General features: G+C 40.8%; 2 protein-coding genes across 5 annotated transcripts in view; one reads left to right on the plus strand and one right to left on the minus strand.

Annotated features, from left to right (window-relative positions):
* Positions 1-64: 64 nt before the first annotated feature.
* Positions 65-7,770, plus strand: srsf11 (serine and arginine rich splicing factor 11). 2 transcript variants are annotated; one of them, XM_079650004.1, is made up of 12 exons: positions 65-430; positions 1,618-1,751; positions 4,304-4,407; positions 4,818-4,907; positions 4,998-5,044; positions 5,131-5,264; positions 5,575-5,656; positions 5,806-5,919; positions 6,131-6,220; positions 6,544-6,615; positions 6,707-6,884; positions 6,984-7,770. In XM_079650004.1, exons 1-12 carry the CDS (start codon positions 309-311, stop codon positions 7,197-7,199), a joined length of 1,383 nt encoding a protein of 460 aa, XP_079506130.1. In that variant the 5' UTR covers positions 65-308; the 3' UTR covers positions 7,200-7,770. The 2 variants fall into 2 exon arrangements, with proteins under 2 accessions (XP_079506130.1, XP_079506131.1); XM_079650005.1 differs by lacking the exons at positions 65-430; positions 1,618-1,751 and adding an exon at positions 1,842-4,044.
* Positions 7,771-9,349: 1,579 nt separating this feature from the next.
* The window catches only part of LOC307016780 (ankyrin repeat domain-containing protein 13C-like), a 36,319-nt gene continuing 21,297 nt past the window's right edge, over positions 9,350-24,371 (minus strand). For all 3 annotated transcript variants that reach the window (XM_079646113.1, XM_079646112.1, XM_079646111.1), the window contains 7 exons: positions 24,100-24,244; positions 23,423-23,554; positions 14,414-14,575; positions 11,710-11,789; positions 11,249-11,347; positions 10,785-10,885; positions 9,350-10,652 (listed from right to left, as the gene is read on the minus strand). In XM_079646113.1, the coding sequence (XP_079502239.1) occupies positions 10,522-10,652; positions 10,785-10,885; positions 11,249-11,347; positions 11,710-11,789; positions 14,414-14,575; positions 23,423-23,554; positions 24,100-24,244 (850 nt within the window). In that variant the 3' untranslated portion in view covers positions 9,350-10,521. The remainder of the gene's footprint in view (positions 10,653-10,784; positions 10,886-11,248; positions 11,348-11,709; positions 11,790-14,413; positions 14,576-23,422; positions 23,555-24,099; positions 24,245-24,371) is intronic.

Raw genomic sequence — 24,371 nt, forward strand, 5'->3', positions numbered from 1 at the left:
TGCACTATTTTACTGGGACACACAAGGTGAAGATTCATAAATACGAGTTTAGAAACTGCACCTTAATGCGGCACCAGTGCCTCACGACATTTTCGGCAGCGCTATTGTTGCTCTGTGCTCGCGGCTGTCGTAGACATTAGCCCGCAGCAAACATTAACTAGCTTCTGTTTACAGGAAAAATGCCAGGTCTTGTAATCGCCTGACGCTCTTTTCCTCGTAAACACAACATAGCTCGTCTCTTTTTTGTTTTAAATTCAGGCACGTTGCTGGCGCAGAGCTAGCTAGCTCGATTTAGCACTCATTGCAAAATGAATTCTAACACGCACGTCATTCAGGTGACTAATGTTTCCCCGAGCACAACGTCCGAGCAAATGCGGACTCTGTTCGGATTCCTCGGAAACATAGAGGAGCTCAAACTGTTTCCACCTGAGTGAGTATTGTGAAATATAAATAAGTAAAACGCTATGTTGCTGAGCTAAAGTTGTTAAGGGCTCGGCCTCTCATTAGGCCTGCAGAGCCGAGTAGGCCTCATGCTAATACTAACGTTTCCCCGCGCCTTTAGTGGAAGCTTCAGCAGGGATGAGGGACTAATACTGATAATTTCTCCTGTTGTGTTTGTTAGAGAGATTTAGGACGGAATTAAATGTCCTTTTTTAAAACAGACTTAGTGGTGTGATAGCTCCCAGTCGTACATGAGAATTAAACCAGTTGTGTTTGCTTCATTATCTTAGCCACCAATCTGAAAGTAGGTTTACAAAATGGTAAATCAAAGTTTCCATACAAAGTTTTTGTTTAATCTAAAACACAAAGATATTCAATTGACAATTATCATATTTGAGTTATTTATGATAGCGTTAGTATGGCATTTTTGTTTGATAAATGACACCTACATTTGTATTGATAGTTGGTGCGATTGATTCGTTTTTTTCAGCCCTACACAAAGCCTTTCTCTGCTTAACAAAACTGTAAATGGGATATTTTGTCCATGTCTTCTTGCTATGACTTTCTCTTTGTGATTTGTATATACTAAAAACTTGAGTAATTATCAGATGAATCAATGAGGACCATGACTTTCGTCTCTAGATTCAAGAAGTCACAGCTACAGTATTTCCTTAAGTAGAAAATCCTGATTTATACGAAGTGGAAAACCACACTAATTCAATGCTTATAGTGTAATGCCAGTCACTTCCTGTGCCCAATTTCTAAGGTCCCTGTCTCTCACTTGGGATGCTAATACATAATATACAGTATTTCAAAGTTGGCTATAGTAGGAAATAATTGTTCTCTGCTTTGTATTTTCCTGTATCCAATTACACCTGGCTTGTCAGCAGGTAGGAGATGTCGAGGACTAACAACAACAAAGGTTCAAAGCGTCAGTGATTGACAGTGATTCTCAACAAATTTGTCAATGAGAGTTGTGATTACACTATATACGCTACAAAATATATCCTAAGATTCATTGTTTGCCTAAATCGAGGATGTAGAGACTGTATATACCATGATCCATTTTTAAGTTACTTGTCCCTGGGGACACAAAACTCAATCAGGTCAGTTTGAAGAAGGCATGTTTTCTCCTTGTTTGTATTCTTTGCACAACATATCTGTATTTTCTTCCAGTGACTCTCCCTTGCCTGTGACTTCACGTGTCTGTTTTGTAAAGTTCCATGAGTCTGAGTCGGTGGGAGTTTCCCAACACCTGACGAACACCGTCTTCGTGGACCGAGCTTTGATCGTGGTCCCTTTTGCTGAAGGTGGGTGTCTGCTTTATTACTCTCCTGCTCACATGGCTATCTCTAAACATACATCCCAATGTGTAGGTTATTTTTGATAGAATTGCAAACACATTGAGTTATTTTGTGACCAAGAGAAATCGCTAAGCTTCTCAATGCTTGGCATTATTAGGTATATACAAGGGAAATGTGAATTTGTGTCCATGTCTGACAATCTAGCTGTAAACTTCTCTCTCTGTTATTTGTGTTGTGGTTTCATAGTGGACAAGTCATTTGCAGAGAGCCCCTTCCTTGCTGGCTGAAAGTGGTCCTCTGCTGCCATCAGGAGATTAGAAAAAATAATGGCACCAGGCTCGCAAGCCCCCTTCTCTCTCTTGTTCTCCAGTAAAATATTAATTATTTACTTTGTTTCTCTCTGTTTAAGGCATCTTTTTTTTTAAAGGATAGCCACACAACTCTTAAGCAAAATGAGGGGGTGGTGGGAGAGGGTGTAGGGCAATCTCAATACCTCACATGTTTAAATACATTTTACATTAAAATACATTTCAATGAGCAGCACCAGACTAGGGATGCCCCGAGCAGATCTGCTGGTTTGTATCGAGGCAGATCAAATCGGACAAGATATATTTAAATGTATTGGCTTTGACTTTGAATCATGCACACGCTCTGATCCTCTGTTTATATTTAAACCTTTTGCACAAAAGAAACACCAGTTGTTACAATGTTCCATTGTGCTTGAACCAATATGCATTCTGCAGTGGTTTCACTTTTAAATAAATATATTGTAAGAAATTTGTAGCAAACATGCATGTAGTTTCTTTGCTCCAAAAACAATTAGCTAGCTGTAGGAACACATTGATCCCTGCACATGCACTGCTGTTTTCAGTTGCTGGCTGATGAGAGATATTTTGTAGGTTTATTGGGCAGGGCTATAGCTGGCACTTTACTAATGTCTCCTAGCTCCAGGTGTAAATTGTCCCGCCCTAATAGATGTAATGGCAGTCTTACAGGTCCACTCGGTGCTAAAGAGAAGTCTAGTCTGCCTAATACCTGATCATTTCTCCTGTGTGGGTGTTTAGGGTATAGCCTTGTTTTCCTTTAATGCTTGATTATAGCTGAATAATAAAGGAAAATATAAATATTGGATCGGGACATGGCAGAATGGATATATTAAATGGCTCAGATTGGGGTTAAATGTTCGGGGCATCCCTACACCAGCACAAAGCATGCAGGGTAGACGGACTAATCAGCTGTGCATGCTAGAATATACTTTGAAGGTGTGTGCCATCCTCTACAGTTAGACTGAACAGGTGTTGTGGAAGTTGATTAACATGATGGGCGCACAAACTGCCTTTGGCATTTACCTGCTGAATGTGCCAAAGCCTTTTGATATTTTAAACTGCATCTGTATTTCCAAATTTTCACTAACACACCAGATGAAAGTAGTTTCTCTGCTTGATGTTGCAGTACAAATGCTTTTTATTGACCCTCTCCACACATGAGTTGAGTGAATCTCACATTTAACAGTGGTGTTTCTTTTGTTGTTGTGTTTTACAGTTCTTTTTCCTGGTTCAGCCAGCCCTATATACCAGGCCCTCCTGAAAATGCCACCAACAGTTTTGTCTTCTGCAGCCTTATCCTGTTTCTCAAGTGTCCTTTCTGTTGTGTGTGTGTGTGTGCGTGTGTGTGTGTGTGGGCGCATGTGTGTGTGTGTGTGTGTGTGTCTCCCTCTCTCCCCCCCTTTATTTAATTTTTTTTATAAAGTAAAATATCAGATTATAAATAGACTGTTTTCAGATTGCACCATGGATGACCATCTCCATTAGATTTTCCTGTTTGGTTTCTTCAGCTCTGGGCACATTTGTCATGATTTTGTCACAGCTTTAATAGCCCTTTAATGCTAAGTGCAGTTTATCTTTGATATTGTTTAGTGCTTTTAGTGACAAACTGTTGGCTACAATTTAGCAGTATTGTAGCGTGTTGGCAATACTTGATCTGGTCTCCAATTTAAGTTGTTCTGTTTTTTGGTGGGATTGTACAAAGTTACCACCAACAAAAGCCCAGAAAAGGTAATATGTGTGAACCTTTTCTGTTTTAGTATAGGTAATGGTAAGTGATGTTGAAATGTATCCTTGTCTACACCCAAATCATGAACTTTGTTTTCTGTATCTCAATGTTTTTGTGTGCTTTATAGCGAAGCAGCCGGCACGAGTCGCTTGTTCATAAAACATCTAATGAAAGTTGAGAGCACATCCCACGGGACAACTGGCTGTGCTTGCTCACGTTTGGTTCATGACTTAAAAATCAAGTACAGGTGAAAAAATCTTGGCAGTGTTGACCACAGTGTGTATTGTGACTTATAAACTCATAGCTGCTAATCCTACAATCATACTTTCACAACAACAACAAAAGTCAGGGATCAAGATTTACAGACAAGACAAAAAAAAAGTGGATTTTTCATACTTTATTTTTTTACCTCAGAGTAGTAAGAGGAGGCTTGTCTGCAAGTCTTGTCTGAGTGTTTATCGATGTTTGCGCCGTGCGTGGACTGAAATGTTTTTGTTTTTCTCCAGGAGTCATTCCTGATGAATCTAAAGCTATGTCGCTTCTCGCCCCGGCCAATGCCGTGGCAGGAATGATGCCGGGGGGGGGGCTTCTTCCCACACCCAATCCTCTGGTGAGCTTTGACTAAACTTTGCATTGAAATTGTGATAGTTTCCTATTACTGTACATGTTTGTTTGATCAACAGTGTCATAACATATATTTGAACAGTTTACATTCTGGGGTTCATTAGTAGTTCAAACGTATTTGAAAGACATCACCATGGACTTACATTAACTGTCTCTATCGACAAATGAAAAGAAGCTTTAGTTGACTCCTCAACATAACTAAGACAAATGATGTAATATTATAAATGGTTTTACCAGCCAGGCTTCTGTGAGTTTTGGACATTTGTTTTTTCGAGGATGTAAACTCTTCTAGGTCTCTGATTAATTGACATTTGATTTATATTTATGTGTTGAAGAAGGTAAACATGAACTAGATGTTGAAGAGGGTTACATTGTAAAGACCATGTGTTGTTTCAGATGGGAGGGAATCCATTCGGGGGGCTTGGAGTTCCTAACATGGAGCAGATGGCTGCCATGGGAATGCAGGGCCCCAACATGAACCCCCAGGTGAGCACCTGCTCAGTCGCCCTTAGTCACCGCATGTTTAGATAAGATCATTTCCTTCTAAAAGTCATTTCCTCTTTGTATCTCTTTCAGGCTCTTTCTGCAGACTTCCTTAAGCTCATGCAGTCCATGGACCCAAAGTAAGAGACGATCCACAATCCTGCAGACTATGCAATCCTAAATATTTCTTTGAAGAGAAAAACTAAATCATTGATGGCATTTTCAGAATGAACCCATTGGCAGCCGGAATGGGCATGAATCCAGGGATGAAGAACGATGCCTCCAATAAGGAGATTGAAGAGGCCATGAAGAGAGTCCGAGAGGCGCAGTCTCTCATCTCTGCCGCCATCGAGCCAGGAAGTGAGTGCTCTGATCTTCTTTCATTCAGCTGCTGACGTCCTGATCCATTAAATATGGTGCTGCACTTTAGTTCAGTCCATATTCAGTGGAATATTTGTTCTATGGTCTGAGTACATGTCTAAAATTAGCAACCAAAAAAGATACAAAATAGTTTTGTTATTACGTGACTAACTGACTATTATTGCTACAAATATTAGCCACCTATAGCCTTCTGAGACTGACTCACCAATATGAGGCTAATTTCAAACCCCTTGGTGAGCATTATGTTTCCTACCATGAAGAGGTTTAACTTCTTTCACTGATTTTGCAGATAAAAAGGATGAAAAGCGTAAACATTCCCGCTCCCGTTCGCGTTCCCGGCGCAGGCGCTCCAGGTCTCGCTCAAGACACAGGTAAAGACCGCTGCATGACAAGCTGTTACTCGCACTGTCAGATGGAAAAACAAAATGGATTGTGGCCTCTACATACAAGACGTAAATAGAATATTTTGTACTGACTGAAGTTTTCTGTTATAAAATGTTGAATCTCTTAATTTCGGCAGACGTTCGAAGAGCAAATCTCGACGGCGGTCCCATTCGAGGAGCAGGAGGAGGTCTAAGAGCCCCCGCAGGAGGAGGACTCACTCTCGAGACCGGAACCGCCGCAGTAAATCCAGGTCAGCAGCTGCACTGATCCTCTGCACCACAACTTACTTTTATCGGCCACAAAGTGTGTCGGCTAGTGCAGAGTCTGTGTTGTTATGACTTTTAACACACCTTCTGAAAACACGCTACTTTGAAAAAAGCTACCAGTAGATCAAGTTTACTGCTGTGTTTTGATGCAATGTTCTACTGTTTGCTAATGTTGACCGTGCTTGTGTGGATCAGGGACAGGAGGAAGGAGGAAAAGTCCAAGAAAAGGTCAAAGACGCCTCCAAAGAGCTATAGCAGTGCCAGGAGGTCCCGAAGCATCAGTCGGTGAGTTTGAGCAGATGACTATTATTTAAGTAATTCTTCTATTGACTAACCAATTGGAATGGCAACAACGTCTGAATGTATACTATTGCTCTTTAATAAAACAACATTTATAAACATCAGACGGTCTCTTGAAATGAACCACTCATTTGTATTGTCTGAATAGAATACAATCATATATTTTAAAACCTAATTATTAAGATTGAAACAATACTTTCCTCAATGAAATGTTACATTCACAACAGAAAATAATTCTCATTGGTAGCAGTACATCATTTGGAAATGACAGATTTCTTAACAGATCTTTCTTTAATGTTGCTTCTCAGGAGACACAGGCGAAGCCGAAGTGCAACTCGGTCCCCCAAGAAGAAGCTGTCCAGGTCTCCATCGCCCAAACGGTGAGTAGTTCAACACGTTTAACATTCAATGTAATACATGCAGTTATTTTTAGTATACAAACTAAAAATGATACATTTGTCATGTTCACAGTCACAAGAAGGAAAAAAAGAAGGACAAGGAGCGTGAGAAGGACCGGGAAAGAGACAGGAGGGAGGACAGAGATCGCAGCAGAGATGAGAGAGAACGCTCCAGCAGCAAGAAGAAGAAGGTCAAAGACAAAGAGCGAGATCGCGATCGCAAGTCTGATAGCGAGAAGGGAGACGTGAAGGTACATTAAGCGACTGACATTACCATTAAATATAGTCCCAGGTGGCTACATTTCATGGGACTTTGGCTTGAATTTAAGTTACTTGAATTGTTTGGACAGGTGACCCGGGATTACGATGAAGAGGAGCAGGGTTATGACAGTGAAAAGGAAGGACTGGAGGAGGATGACGATGAGAGGAAGACCGACTCTGACTCCGCCTCAACCCCCGCCCGCAAAGGCCCGGAGGAGATAGAGAGATCCGAGGGCCAAATCCCCAAAAAGTCCAAACTAAATGGAGACGACCATCACCAGGAAGACATGGAGATGAGCGACTAGGAGCGTTCCGAACCAGACCGTGTTTTCTGTCCACTGTTCCTTTTTATATTTTTTAATATAGGCCACATGTCGGTGCCTGTTCACTCAAAGTTGAAAAGATTTGTTGTATTAACTGTAGAAGCATTGGGGTGGTTTAAACGGAAAGCAGTTAAATAATTTTTGTAAAGAAAGGAGAAAACAAGGACTAAATATAAATAACATGCAACGTGGTTTTTAATTGTCAATGCTGTACTTTTTTAAGATCCTGTTGAATTTTTTGTTTTTGTTGCCTTTGTGTTCAAATGTTTTACTGGCAGTAAAATACTCAGCATTTCCCACTAAAATGCTGTCTGTAAATATTTACTAGTCAGGATCAAGTCCTTTCTTCCCTCAGACTGTTAGTCCCTCACCACCCAGCACTGGCTTCATGCTCATTCTTTTGGTTGCTGAATCATTTTTGTTTAACTGTAATGCACAACGTTGTGTTCGAGCTGAACTCTTTGTAAGTGTACACTGTAGATTGAAATGTGGTGTTGCAACGAAGTCGGTAGGTTTTCCAAAGGAAACTAATAAAATTGTGTCAAACTGTCAACTTGTGTTGTCATTGAAATGTTTTAGTAGATGTTCGAAATGTTTTACAGTTCTTGTAATTAAGTTCTTCACTGTTGCATCATATCTCTCACAATAACCGCCCAAAAAATGCTAATTGCTTGATTAAACTTCGGGTTTTTGTAAGGCTCAAACCGTAGTATTTAACAGTGTTAATTTAAGACGCCAGCATATGATTGAGGTTTTCACAAAATACACAAAATATATTTTCCTACCTCATTGAACAGCACAATTATGGACAGACGTTGCTAACTTTAGCTAGCAGCACTAGCATTGATGACAGAACGCTATTTCAGCGACAGTAGCAAGGACGCGGTAGCCATGCAACTAGCAGTTCTCTATCTCAGCTTCTGAAGTCACGACCAGGGGTGGGCGGCCCGAACCGACTATTCGGATTGGAACGTATCCCTTGACGTCGCATACCGCTCGAATTTATTGCACCGAACTCGTTGCCAAGCGCTGCCCTCAAAGTTTAAATACATTGAACACCTCGATTCCTCTGACTGACATATCGAGGCGCCTACTAGCTGGGGAGGAAAACTTAAACACAGACCTTATGTGGCTGTTATCAATGTTGTGTGCCCCACCTTTTTCGGACGTAGTCTGAGGCCGCACACACCACCACAGGCCTGAGGGGCTGCACTGGCCTACAATACCAACGTGGCCCTTTCATTTGAGATAATTAAAAACTAAACTTTGATCGTTTTTATTTAATTTTAAAGACATAATATACTATGAGAGTATACAATTGTTTAGAGACTATAACTTTTTTATTTAGTTATAGAAGTTATACTATGACAAGTGTAGGCCTATATGACGAACTATATTATTTACATACTGACTATATGACTAATTTAACATTATGACTTGTTTTCCAACAATATACACTGAATTTTGAAATATTTTTGCAAGAGACTTTACTATGACTTAGATTTTTCAAAGACAAAGACTATTTTATAGATACACTATTTTATGACTTACATTTCTTTTAAGCCATACTACCATTCTGACGTTCCAATTACAAGAAATAAAACAAATGAAAATGGCAGGCCAAACTCTTAGATATGTGGAATCTTTATTTTTAGTGCATTTTTTATGAAAATAGTGTTGGAGATTTATACAAGTTTTTGCCCTACATCAGACATGTTGAATGATGAATGTCCTACTTTAAACATGGACAATTTAAATAGCTTAAGACAGGAAGGAGCATGGAATAAAATGTCAACTTTTATGTCAGTGAGGATGTGCACTGCCAAGCTTTTCTGCCCGTACTGAGGAATGTAATGCAAAAAACTAAAAGTGCTGTATTTGTTTATAGTGATACTGAACATAGAGGCAAACAGGCCAATTGTTTACACTTTAACGTTCACATATGTAAACAGGAGCACCTGTTGTTATTGAAAACCCATGAATTACAGCAGCAGCTATAAACACTTGTGAAGGGTTCAACTTTCCAGAGGAAGCTTTTTGCTCTGGGTTTGTCCCCTGTGGAGAAGATTGTCCGGTCACACACCTGAAGGAGGTTTATCAGAGATTGGTGAAATAATGACAGAAGAGTTAAGTGATTCACTGGTCCTTTAAAACATTACAAGTATGTACAAAATCACAACTGCCACCATTTTACAAATCAACAAATTCTTGATTAACTTGTGACGCTACATAAAAAAAAAATCCACAAGTCTCCCTAAATTCATCAGCACAAAGAATAATAAAAGAGAACGTAAAAGACAAAAGCTCATAAAACATGTATTTACATATTGTGCAGGGGAAAAGCCTGGTTCTTGTTAGGTGTAAAAATGGCATGAATGTTGTAGACAGTCTTGTATTTCCTAATATCTTCTTGCTATACAATCCCCAGTCCCCTTCCTTAGCAAGATTGTACAGTTTGTATAGTTTACAAAGGTGTAGTATGAAACAAACGGCTTAGACTTCATTACCTACACTTGCTGCCAGTCAAACAAATAAAAAAACGTTTATTTACCACAGAAATTGCAGCATTTGTAGCGTTGCCACGATGAAACTATAATATTTTAAAAAGCAGGATTAAGTGTTGGGTTTCACAGAAAAGTTTATGAACTCAACTGAATGTAGTGGATCTAAATTGTGCCCGAAGGTTCAGTGATGCTACTCCACGCTCAATAAAATCGATGTTACACACACTCGCACACAATTTAAGGAATTCTGCAAAAACTGATTCTTAGGAATTTCACTCAATTCCCAATAATGATTATAATTGTATCTGTTTTTGGAGCATCTTTCAGATCTGTAACAAATTATAAAGGTCTACTGAAGCAAGAAAAAGGACCCCAAAAGTCATTTTTGGCAGAATCCCTCCCCAAAATCGTACACAGTAATATCATTGCTTTATTACATGTCAGTTAAACAAATTCCCTTTATAAACATTACTTACACACTTAAATACATAGCATCAACTGAACTGTACTTATACCCCGTTTACAGAAAACCCAGTTTAAATTCAATGCCCTTTAATTGATGTGACTGGGATTAAACCCACCTGAATGTGAGTACTGTAACACTGAGCTTTTAAAACACTGTTATTATGAGGCGATGTGGACCTCTCTGCAGCAGCTGTCTTGATGTAAAACTCGTCGCAGTTTGTGTTCAGGGACGGGATGGGCGATGGAATTATTTTCCTTTTTAGTTTTAAAAAAGTATGTCTTGTAGCATGATGTTGCCTTGTCGCACGTTTCTTTTCCTGTTCCTGCTTGAGATGTTAAAGGTCAGGGAAGCGGCTAGGGTCTTCTTTATACTCGTTGGGAATGGTAAAAATGGTCTGATCGAACTCATCGTAGCGAAACTCCTGAAACGTGACGGTGGCTGTGATGGTGGGAAACACTGGGATGTCTGCAGAGAGACACAAGAGGAATTACTCATTTAATCTGTGGAAATCTTACAGGCATGCTTTTATTTTGTAAGAGCCGTCAACGGTAGATTTCCTTCCATATTTTAAATGTTTTTTGAGTTACTTCCACTCACCCAGTTTGACAGGAAAGCCGGGGGGGAGCTTCATCTGAACAAACTCCCTGAGTTTATTAAAGTGCTTGAAGGGTGCAATGACCTCCAGAACATTCAATAACCTGAGGGAAAACAAAAACACCAAAGCACATAAACAACAACAAATGGCAGGTTATAGAAATCTGAAATACAGGCTATTGTATTTAAATGCTCACAAATCTAATTATAATTGCTTTGATTTGTTTATATTTTCTTACATTTTTAATATCCAATTGAGTATTTATTAACAGTATTAACTGCTTTCATCAACACCATTATATGATAAGCTTGAGAGGATAGATCTGTAACACATTGCTGAAACACAAACATTCAGAAACAAATGCATTTCTCTTTTTATCACCACTCTGCTGAGAAGATAACATGAGAGCATGTTTTCCGTCTGCGTTTTAATAGCAGTCTGGAGGCTGAGTTAGGAGCAGACTTACGATTCGATGCCCAGAGGGAAGTCTTGACTCATGGCTACCGTGGCTTTGAAGTTCTTCTTGCTCTCTTTGCAGACCAGCTCTCTTCCCACATGTGGAGCTCTGAGCGGAGAGACAAACGACAACCTGTCAGAACGTTATCTCATGCTGAGGAGCTCAGAGATTTTTCCTGCAGAAATCTTTTTTGACGGAAGTAACTCGCCCTGCCTCGTGTCTCATTCAGAAACTGAATGTGACTCTTATCAGTGAGAAGAACACCAGCTTTGAAAAGTGCAGTTGAACTTTCTGTGACTCTAAAATGTAGATGTTTGCATGGGAAGATTCAATTCAAAGAAGCATTCGATGTGAGCGAGAAGATAATATAAGCTACAATGGTTTCAGAAATGGAGTTCTTTCATTCACAAATACAACAGGTCTATGATTTACAATACCATTAGTGCTCATAATGGTTCTGTAAAACCTACTTTCCGTTGTCAGCACTGATGTATTCTTCCCAGGATATGGTGTTGGGTGAGGGGGCCGTTAGAGATTGCCTCCTCGCCGGCTGAGGAGCAGAGAGAAAAACAATGTTTGTGTTTTGTTGTGTTAAAGGCATCTAAAGACTAAACTGCTGCAGGGTCACACACAACAGAGGAAAACAATGGTACACATAAACAAATAAAATGTCATAATGATTCAACTGAAAAGAGACAAACATTACATTTAACCAGGGTGTTTTAAAATGGGTTGATCAAATATGCCAATATCAGCTCAACAGCAGATCTGAAACCTTAGTTAAGAATCTATAGTCTATTAAAACAAATTAAATATACAATGTTACTGTTTCTCTATCACTTTGCCATTATTCATTCCCACAGAGCGATGCCATGTACAGCCCAGGCCTGTAGGGGGCCCCGCTGCCTCACTAAACGCACTAACCTCTGTTTGGCCTTTACAGCCTCTCAGATTAAATGAAACTGAAGTACTATAATTGAAGACACCACTAAACAGCTGATACCTGAGACATTAACCTATTTCAGTGTTAATCTATCAAAGTACAAATTCCCCTAACTTCCTGAAAAGCAGCATTTTTGCTCTTAACCCTTTTTGCATTCACACTTGAGAGAATGACATTTCTACAGCAGCAGAAAACAGCCAGAAAGAGAAGCATTAAAGACTCAGACAGCAGTCTGTGTCGATACAAGTTAAATGTTTGTTCTCCTGGGAGCAACTGAGGATGAGTACACATTTCGGTATTTACTTTTTGTTGTTTACTTTCTTTGCTCCATTGCAATTTTGCTTGCAGGAGAAAGACGCAAACAGTCATAAATGGAAAAAAATCCAAAAGGTTTTTCCGACCAGTTTTGTTATCAGCTGTGTCTCTATCCACCAGCAAAGAAAATACACCTCTCTAGAGATCAGCCATATAAAAACATATACGAGTTTCCTCCTCATATCAAATAATATCCGAAGCTTCCTGAGGAAAATGATCCTGCCCTCTTGAATAAAGAGTTCTCCTTCAGCGTCACTTTATTTTAAGATTGCTCTGGCTGACCCTATGAAGAGCTGCATCCTGTTTCTCCTAAAATTGACTTAGTCAAGTGAACTTGATGTTCCTGCCAACATTCACCCTGAATCACGCCAGCTGACCTCTCTTTTGTAAGCCGTGGTTAAATAAAGCAACGAGGGCAGAATAATGTGGCAAAATGTTGTGAACTACGACACATAAGATTGTGAAAGAAGACTGCTGCGAATCCAAAAGGAGGCGATATCTTAGTTCCTCTCCTTCTGCAGCTGCAGTCTGAACACAGATATGTTTTGGAGTGTTCACTGCCGGCTGTGGCCTTCTGCTCTCTCACTGTGTGTATGGGTCGTGGCGTGTTGTTGTGACGAGGACAGAGTACATGCAGCCAGCTGAGGCCCTGATCGGCCGGTGTGCCGCTCACCGCCCTCCATCATTCCATCGCACCAGGGGTTTTAGCCTTCAGCCATGTGATCAATAGTGTCAGCCCTGTTCAAAAGCCCCCACGCTGTCCACAGGCAGCGCTGACCCTCTCCGCATCGCCCCGGTAAACACAGCTACGTGACAGCAGCTGCTTATTTTCCTCTCACCCACATTCCACATATCATTTCACTGCTGCGGTGGAAATAGAAACATTCCCACATCGATGCTAAGACCCACAGCTTTGCACAATACACATGGGTGATTTGAATAAGTGGTGATAGTTTGACAAACAATAGAGATGATGAGACAAAGACCAGCACAGAACAAGGGGGAGTGGACACAAAACACACAGAGCAGTTAAAAATCTATTGAGAGGCGAGAGGCTTTCCTCATGTGTGACTGGCTTTATGTTCGGTGTTTAGACAAATGCTGGCTGGGCAAACTCTAGAACATACTACAGTGACGGATGATGGATGGGACTGTCAGAGTGTGAGTGTGAAGGTGCAGCTGTGTAGCTTTCTCCACTAGGTGGCATTGAAGGGACTTCAATCCATGCAGAGTGGATGGGGCGGACCTGTATAAACTTTTCATCCTGCTTTCATTTCTGAAACCAATCTAACATCAAAGAACGACAGTGGGGAGTAATGCAGGAATGTCTCAATAAAGCATGCAGAGTGGATTGACAGGGTCCCGCAGGGGGTCTGTGATGTTCCTACAGTGCAGTGCAGATACAGTAGTGAGATCTGTGAGGTTTATTTGGTCGGAGACTTCAGTCCTACCCCAAGGTTCCAGCGGGACAGGACCGTTTCAGGACTGGACTGGTGGTTACGCTGCAAGTTTGAGTAAACAGGATGTTTATCCGCGAGAACATTTACTGAAAAGTTCCTCCTCCATTGCTCTCAAGTTCAAGCTGCACACTAGTAGACATAACTTCTTCTGTTTCTTACCAAGGACAGCATGACTTCTCAGCATCCACCAACTTTGTTTGTTTTACTCACCTGGGCCAATACGTTGAAATTGAACCCCCGTTGATGGGAATCAGTTTGAGTAGAGGCGATGGAAAGGACAAAAACCCCACTTAAGACACAGTAAATGGCTTAATAAAAGACTAAATGTAGTTCCGGAAAAATGGTTGCAGCTGTAAAACCTTTACTTTGTTTGCGTTTGCGAGAATGTGGTAGCCCCCTTTTTTCCTCAATATACTGTGGAAATGAAAACTCAGCCATATTTGAAAGCTGACTCACCTCATAGTTCTGCTCTATGATATTCCCTCCTTTGCTCAGGCTCTCCATGATGGCTTTGTTCCTCAAGATGTCCTCCTCGCTCAGATGCTCCCGTCTCTTCCTGGACTCGAGCACCAGGCCGTTCACAGAGTAGAAATCTGCCAGAAAGTTTCCCACTCGCTCCTGGAAGAGGAGGAAACAGTTAGATTATCCCCTGCTGAGTCACCAATTTCTCTTTTAAACACAAGGACAAAGGGAGTATAACACAAAGTGATAGGCAAGGCAAGGCAAGTTTATTTATATAGCACCTTTCAACACAAGGCAATTCAAAGTGCTTTACAAAAAATGAAAGACATTAAGAAAATGGCATTTAAAAACAGTCATTAAAAAGAAAAGATAATAAAGTAAACATTAAAAGAAAAAATACATGGATAAAAGTTACAGTGCAGTTTAAGATGTGAATAGTTCAATTAGAGCACAATAACTAAACGCTGCTTTACCATGTTTAGTTCTGACTCTGGGGACAGAAAGCTGACCAATCCCAGAAGACCTGAGATATCTGGATGGTTAATAATTTAGCAGGAGGTCAGAAATGTATTTTGGGCCTAAACCATTCAGTGCTTTATAAACCAGCAGCAGTATTTTGAAATATATTCTTTGACACACAGGAAGCCAGTGTAAAGACTTCAGAACTGGAGTGATGTGATCCACTTTCTTAGTGTTAGTGAGGACTCGAGCAGCGGCGTTCTGAATCAGCTGCAGCTTTCTAATAGATTTTTTAGTGAGACCTGTAAAGACACCACTACAGTAGTCGAGTCTACTGAAGATAAAAGCATGGACAAGTTTTTCCAAATCCTGCTGTGACATTAGTCTTTTAATCCTAGATATGTTCTTTAGGTGATAGTAGGCTGATTTAGTAACTGTTTTAATGTGACTTTTGAAACTCAGGTCAGAGTCCATGACTACACCTAGATTTCTGGCTTTATCTGTTGTTTTGAACATTGCAGACTGAAGCTCAGCGCTAACTTTTATACGTTCTGCCTTGGCTCCAAAAACCATTACTTCAGTTTTATCTTTGTTTAATTGGAGAAAGTTCTGACACATCCAGTCATTGATTTGTTCAATGCACTTACTCAATGTTTGAATTGGAGCATAGTCTCCTGGTGAAATTGTTACGTAAATGTGTGTGTCATCCGCATATCTATGGTAACTTATTTTGTTGTTTTTCATTATCTGAGCCAGTGGTAGCATGTAGATGTTAAAGAGAAGGGGCCCCAAGATGGAGCCTTGAGGTACCCCACATGTTATATTTGTCAACTCAGATGTGTATTTACTAGGGCCGGAACTTTAACGCGTTAATTAAGATTAATTAATTACACAAAAATTAACGCATTTTAATCGCACTTATTTTTGCACCGCGGAACTTTTCTCACTGGATGAGTTTCAGGGGTACCGATTATACTGGAGCACCAACTAACGTTCATGATTTCAGACAACAACAAACCACAGTGAACAATAGTCAAACATGAACGAAGAAGCTGATGAGACCGCTTTGGTTGGCCCCGTGGATTGGACATTTTGTTTTAAAAAACGGACGGATGGAAGCGTCGATAAGAGCACGGTTGTTTGCGAATTATGCAAAAAGGAATTTGCATATCACCGCAGCACATCAAGCCTCAAGTATCACCTCAATGCAAAACATATAGCAGCTAGCGTGGAAGCTAGCGTGGACGTTAGCCCGACTCGGAGTACAAGGACCCACACCCAATTCGCGTTGATCAAACAGTGGCCTATGCAACAGAGAGATTTTATTTTTCATCAGGATATTGGAAGAATAGGAGGGATTGAGGTCAATCACTGGCACTTTTTTATTTTATTTTAAATGGTACACTTTATGTTGAACTATTTATTACGTTGTTGGTGCAACTGGCACTTTATGTTGAACTGTTTATTGTTTTGGCCAAGGTTATTGAGAGAGTTGGACTGAAATTGATTAGATTTTTTAAATCAACTGTTGGTAAATCAACAAAGTCTGTTATGGCCTCTGAAGCAACAGAGAGATGTTTTCTAATAGTCAGGGTTTCCAATGTTCTGAATGTACTTGAAAGTATTGTGTTTTACTTTAAAAAAAAAAGTGTTATAGTTTACAGAAGGTCTACCTACCAATATGCTACCTGAATCTCTGAAATGTACTATATTCCTAAATATGCTATTGCTACACTTTATGGCAAAAATTGCACTTTTCTGTTGGTCTTGGTTAAGTACCACCTTGAAAAAAATAAACAATGTTTTATTGCTTAAGCTTATGTATTCAGTCATTATTCAATGGTATACTAAAATCCATGTGAAAAAAATTGCTTCTCACTGTTCTCAGGTCAAATATTTATGTGATTAAAAATGCGATTAATTTCGATTAATTAATTACAAAGCCTCTAATTAATTAGATTAATTTTTTTAATCGAGTCCCGTCCCTAGTATTTACCTATAGAAACAATGTTTTTTCTGTCCTTTAAGTAGGATTCAAACAAATGTAGAACTGTTTCCGAAAGTCCCACCCAGTTTTCTAGTCGGTCTAGTAATATGTTGTGGTCAACAGTGTCAAATGCAGCACTGAGATCTAATAATACTAACACTGAAGTTCTGCCACTGTCTGTGTTTAAGTGGATGTCATTGAAGACCTTTACAAGATCAGTCTCAGTGCTGTGGTTTGGGCAAAAGCCTGACTGGAACACATCAAAACAGTTATTTAAATGCAAGAAGTTACTCAACTGTTGAAAAACAACTTTTTCAATGATTTTACCTAGAAATGGCAGGTGTGATATGGGCCTGTAATTGTTCATTACTTAAGCATCTAGATTATTATTTTTTAAGAGCGGTTTAATGACTGCAGTTTTCAGGGCCTGTGGAAAAATACCTGAGTGAAGAGATTTGTTTACTATATGAAGTAGATCTGAGGTCATACAAGGAAAAACATATTTGAAAAATCCTGCTGGAATAATATCAAGGCAGCAGGAGGAGGATTTCAGAAGTTAAATAATGTCTTCTAGGTTTTTATCATTAATCTGATGGAATTGTGTCATGGTTTTTGAATTGATATTAGGTGGACATAGGGACAACACTTTTGCTGTACCTGATACAGAGGCACTGACTGCTTGACTGATTTTCGGAATTTTGTCAGTGAAGAAGGAGGCAAAATCATTGCACGCCCTGGTGGATAGAAATTCAGAGGCTACTAACTCTGGGGGGTTAGTTAGTCTGTCGACGGTAGCAAATAAGGCACGTGTGTTTTTTTTTTGTTTGGTAATGATGTCAGAGAAGAAAGACTGTCGTGCGTTTTTCAATTCCAAATTATAAAGGCCAAGTCTCTCTTTATAGATTTCAAAGTGAACCCGGGGATTTATTTTTCGCCACCTAGGTTCAGCTTTTCGACACTCTCTTTTTTCTGTTCTCACGGTCATGGCCTTTCTCCATGGAAATATTTTCTTGCCAATCACTTCCTTTACCTTATTTGGAGCAATGGCATCTATAACATTTTTGCAGAAAAATTCTGAGTAAACATTTCCCTAGTATTTTCAGTTAAATATTGCTTTGTGGTTATCTCTTTTTGAACATTTTTGTGAACAGAAATAGAGCTCTCAAAGAAAACACAGGAATGATCAGAGAGTGCAACATCAGTCACCTCAACCTCAGAGATATTCAGACCCTTTGAGATAATAAAGTCCAGAGTGTGCCCCTTATTGTGCGTGGGCTCCGTCACATGCTGAGTCAATCTATAGTTATCAAGAACACAAAACAGTTATTTAGCCCCTCTGTCCTGGGGGTTTGTCAACATGGATGTTAAAATCACCAACAATGACTAGACGGTCAAAGTCAATACACAATATAGACAGCAGTTCAGTAAAGTCATCAAAAAAGCTTGCACAGTATTTGGGTGGTCTATAGATATTTAGGAACAGAGCTCGAGAGGAGCATTTCAGCTGAAGGGCCACATATTCAAAAGAAGCAAAGTTCCCATAAGATGTCTTCCTGCATTGAAGGGAATCATTGAACAAAATAGCAACTCCACCTCCTTTCTTATGCATTCTTTCCTGACTCATAAAACTAAAGTTGGGAGGGGTTGATTCAATAAGAACAGCTGCACTGTTATTTTGTTCAGTCCAAGTTTCCGTTAAAAACATAAAATCGAGATTGTGCTCAGTGATAAAATCATTGATTAAAAATGTTTTTCCTGTCAAATACCAAAGCTAGTTTAAGTTTGTTAAATACACTATCAGTAAGATTATTTGTGACAAGCTGTGGCTGACATGGAATCACTGCTAAATTTGATAAACTCACACAAACGTTTGAGCACTTCCTTTTTCTAAGCTGATTCACCAGTCTTAATCTATTACCTATCAACACAGATATTGGCAAAGCTACAGGCAGGCAGGGCATGTCCTGGAAAGAGTTGAGAGTGCCATACGCCCTTGAGCCTGGACCCAGCACATATCAGTAATAGTTTGTTGCATTTTGTACACACATCCTTATAGGCTTCGGAGACTGCAGATGCATTCTTGAAGGGAGGGGAGGTGGTTGACGTAGGCACGGTGATGGAGACGGGGGAGATGGTGCGCGTTAGGAATGGGAACGATTAATCGAATATTCTAAATTATTCATGTATTCGAATATGAGGTATGAATATATATATTTTTTTTTTGAGAGAGTGATGCCTAAGTTGATTACATATTATCAAATTGAATAATTCAATGTATATATATACGACAGTGCCATAGCTAAATGTGTTAGTTGACGTCTAAAGGTGTGTTTTGCTCCGCTCACCGGTCCCTCACAGCGGGCAGAGCTGCAGGTGCTGGTCTCTCTCTCTCGCGTCCGGTTATACTTCACTCGTGTTTATGTCCAAATCCATGAGATCTAGCTAGTTCTAGCCAATGATATGGCTGCTGCCCCTCCCTACACGCAGATCACGCAGACTCAAACCTCATCTTAGGCCCAAATGTGGCGCAGATGCGCTCCGCAGCCGTTGCGAGGTTCCGGCGCTAACAGTTCATGAGCGTGCTCCCCCGCCCCCTGTCAACACTCGCGACACATGAGTGCCCAGCCTAAACAACAATAAGCGCTGCTTGGCAACCGTGTGTGGCGGCAAAGAACATACACATTTTGACTAGAGAGATTTCGTTTTGCCGGTATTCAACATATTTGAACAGTCATAGTCCAGTAATTATTTACACTCTAAGAAGAGTCCTACACAACAGACATGGCGTAAAAAAGGAGTAATGTGTGGAAATATTTCGACCAGGTTAGTGAGTGCGGTGTAGAGGTCAAACTATGCCAAATTAAACTTATATATACATGCTATACATACTATACGAAGCCAAACCCCTCCTTTCTCTCCGACCTTTCTGACATTCTCACTCAGCTTTCTGCCATATCCCCATCTGTTCTCCTCTTAGGTGATTTTAACATCCATGTTGACGACCCGACCTGCAAATATGCCTCTTAATTTAAGGAAATCCTTCACTGCTGTAACTTCTCTCAACACATCAACTTCCCAACACACAGCCGTGTTCACATCCTGGACTTGGTCTGCTCCACTGGTCTCACCATCCATCATCTGTCCAGCCTCAATCTCCACGTCTCTGATCACCTGGCCATCATCATGGACTTCAACATCCCCATCCCCGCCCAAAAGCAAAAACGCACCATAACCTACAGAAACCTCAAATCCATCTCACCTTCAGCAATCACTGCCTCCATTACCTGCAAGATGTGTCTCCCCCCCCCCCACTTTCTGAAAACCCATCTGAACTTGCAGACTATTATAACAGCACCCTCTTCTTCTGTCTCAATGAACTGGCCCCCACAAAAACTAAAAATGTCTCTTTCATACACTCCGCCCCCTGGTATACCCCCGAACTCCGCCAAATGAAATCAAGGAAACGTCAACTTGAACGCCAACACAAGAAATCCACACTAGCAGTCAATCTTCAAATCTACAAAGACTATCTCCAGCAGTACAGTAATGCACTCAAAGCAGCCCGGTCTAATTACTACTCACAACTCATTCAGTCTGGCTCCAGCAACCCCAAGCGTCTGTTCTCCACCATCAGCAAACTTCTCAAACCCTGTGACAACGCCACCTCGTCCTTCACCACCAAACAGTGCAACTCCTTCCTTTCGTTTTTCCAAACCAAAATCAGCAACATTTACAGCAATCTGACCCCCTCATCAGCAACCCCCTCCTCCCCTCCTGGCTACCCCCCCTTCCCCTCACAGCCCCTGTCCCACTTCTCCCCTGTGACCCCCATGCAACTGTCCCACTTCATGACTGGAATTAACTCCACCTGCACACTTGACCCAATGCCCTCCAAATTTGTTAAAGAGGGCCTCCCTGCCATCTCCCAGCTCATCGCCACCATCATTAACTCCTCCCTCAGATCTGGATCAGTTCCCCACTCTCTCAAACTGTCACACCCATTCTCAAAAGACCTGGACTCACACCTGACATCATGTCCAAATTCCGGCCCATCTCAAATCTCCCCTTTCTGTCAAAAATACTTGAACGTGTCATTGCCTCACAACTAAAATCCCACCTCAGCTCCAATGACCTCTTTGAGCCATTTCAATCCGGTTTCCGATCCAAACACAGCACAGAAACAGCTCTTCTGAAAATCACAAACGACCTCCTCCTCTCCTCTGAATCCGGCAACCTTAACATCCTCATCCTCCTCGACCTCACCGCAGCATTCGACACCATCAACCACACCATCCTGCTGCCCCTCCTCGAATCATCACTCAACATCACTGACACTGCACTCTCCTGGCTGAAATCCTACCTCACCGACAGACATCAGTTTATCAACATCAACAACTGCACCTCCTCCACTGCTCCTCTGTCCCAAGGCGTCCCCCAGGGTTCGGTGCTTGGCCCCCTCCTCTTCATCCTTTACATGCTCCCCCTTGGCAAAATAATTAGTCGCCACAACCTTCAATTTCACTGCTACGCCGATGACATCCAACTTTATATCTCAACAAAAACCATAACCCCCACAACACACTCCACTCTCACCAACTGTCTCTCAGAAATAAAAGCATGGATGCAAACAAACTATCTCCAACTGAACAGTGCCAAATCAGACATCATCATCATCGCCCCCCCATCCCGTATCAAAGACATCCAGAATTTCAACTTCACCATTGACAGCCACACTCTATCTCCCCCCCCCTCACATCCGCAACCTCGGAGTCATTTTCGACAGTCAGCTCAAATTCAACCATCACATAAATCACATCACCAGGACCGCCTTTTTCCATCTCAAAAACATTGCACGTCTCCGCCCATCACTCTCCTCCTCTGCTGCTGAAACCCTGATTCATGCATTCATCACTTCACGACTCGACTACTGCAATAGCATCCTCTATGGCAGGGGTTCCCAAAGGGGGGGTCGCGAGATGATTACAAAATTAAAATGGAAAATTAAAAAAAGAAAATTATTTAAAAAAAATGGAATAATGTTTTTTATAAACAATTTTTAAAAATTATTATTAATAATAACGTTGGTTGACGTAGGCACAGTAATGAAGACGGGGGAAATGGTGAGCGTCTCTGCGGTGATTTTGGTGGGATTTTTCTTGGTTTGATTCCTCTTGCTGCTTGTCCTTGGCAGAGGGAACAGATTAATGACGTAGGCAGTTGAAGACGTTAGAGATAAACAATTTCACTCCTGACTTGTTCAGGCAAACTCCATTTGCCTTAAAAAGATGTCTGCGGTCCCAGAAAAAGTTAAAGTTGTCAATAAAAAGGGACAGAATGGTCAGTACAGGCAGTTGAAAGCCACGTGTTCAGTGCAAACAGTCTGCTGAATCTCTCCACTCCTCTTCTGGCTGGCGGTAGAGGGCCACTGATGAACACCTCTGCATTTAGAGAGCTGACAGTTTCCAACAAACATTTAAAGTCTTTTTTCAGCACTTCTGACTCTTGTTTCACAACATCATTTGTTCCAATGTGCAGTACCACATTCTTCACAGTCGGATGTTCAGCCCCAATATCCAGGATCTTCTCAGCCAAGTCAGAGACCACATCCCTGGGAAAACGGAGTACTTTGGTGTTGTTCTTACTTCACAGACTTTTTATATCTCTTACAGCAGAGTCACCCACAATCAGAGTTTCAGGCCCAGTCGTTAGCTTTCCCTCTAGCCTTTTACTTTTGGAGTAGCTATTGGTCCTTACCCTGCTGTGTGAAGAGGACAGGTTATCCAGGTCATCAGAAAGAGATCTCCGGTTCTGGGTCAGTGGAGCGTATCTGTTCTAGCCACATAACTCATCTTCGACCTCCATGCCCTGTGTGTTAACTATGAATCTTTCACCTGTCGTTACTGTCTGGGGTTATAGTTGATTTATTTACTGTCTTTCCTGTCTGGTATGGGAGATGTAGTGAAGGAAATATGATCAGGAAAAGGGAAAGAGTCTACAGAAAGAGAAAGGTCAGGCTAAAACACATAATCGGGACACATTTATAGGCTCAAAAAGATGGAGAGGAATGGGTGAAAGGACCAAAATAAAAGTCTAATTCAGTCCAGATCAAACTATTGCAAATGTATCTGAAATACATAACATGGCATTGTAATTCTACAGTAAAGTTAATGTTAAAATATGAGAGTAAAGGGATCCATTCATTTAAGGCAGCACACTGTTCTGGCTTTTAGTTTTTAAAGGTCAGACATGCTGGTCAACAGTCATTGCTCTTTTCAATAAAGCAGCTGGAAACCATTATACATTACATGTGATGTTGTGCTACAGATCCTCTGTAATATACCCTTTGATGTATATCGGTGTACCCTCAATTTCCTGCCGTAACCAGACAATTGATCAAAATCTTTTGAAATCTCTGTCTGCGTCAAACCTAAAACAATTCCAGAAATTCCACATCCAGGTGGAGCCCTGAGACCCACAGCTGACTTTAGAGGGGTGAGGATGTGGGAGTAATAATACGATCAGAACATCACAATACAACTTCAACGAGTCCCACAGACCGTCTTGTCCTCTCTGAAGAGCCAGCCGGTCTGCGCCCTGGAGAAGGTGATGGACTTGGTGGAGAGAGTGGCCGAGTAAACATCGCTGCTCATCAGGATGTCCACTTCCTCCTCCGTCTCCATCTCAGACTCCTGAAAATACAGCAGAGGGTCAGGAACCCACAGAGGCATCCACACTCTGACTGATGTAACAGCAGCATCAATTGAATGTCTGTTAGCAAGAGCAAGATATATTAACCACTACTGGCCAGATTAAAAATGAAATACCTAATATGTTGCAACAATGCTATTTAGTCATTTACTGGAAAGAGTTATGCTTGTCATGAAATTGGGCGTCTTTTTTTTTCTTTATTATAGCTTCCCTTTTATCACCACATTTGGAAATGCAGTAGAGCTAAAACAATTAAATCATTAGTTAATTTAAAGAAATTAATCCGCAACTACGAATTGAGGAATGTGAATAAGGAATATAGAAAAATAGTTTACTTAAATGTGGACACATTTAGCTTTTTTGCTAATGGTCAAAACAAGATATTTAAATATTGCTTTGAGAAAATATATTCAATATTCTCTGACATGTAAACTAAACCATAAATAAACAGACCGATTGTCAGGTAAAATCAATATTAACAATAATCATCAGTGTCATTCTTCTTGTATAACCATGTCTCACACACCTCGTGGTGTATCCGCTGGAAAACCTTCTGCTCGTTGTCCAGCACAACAAAGGACTCGGAAGGGATGGCGTTGCCGTTGAAGATGAAACTGAGGTCCCCACGCTGACACTTCATGTCTGTGAAGTCTATCAGGGTAGTGTCCAATCTACACACACACAAGTATGCAAAAACAGCAGAAAGTGTGTTTAGTTTAGTGTGGGAACTTTAAATACATTAGAGGAGAAGACAGCCTAACCAGGGAAAGGAAACAGAGGGTGACACAAAAGAGCTGC

This window comes from Notothenia rossii (genome assembly GCF_949606895.1).
Source record: "Notothenia rossii genome assembly, chromosome: 1".
NCBI classification, from domain to species: Eukaryota; Metazoa; Chordata; class Actinopteri; order Perciformes; family Nototheniidae; genus Notothenia; species Notothenia rossii.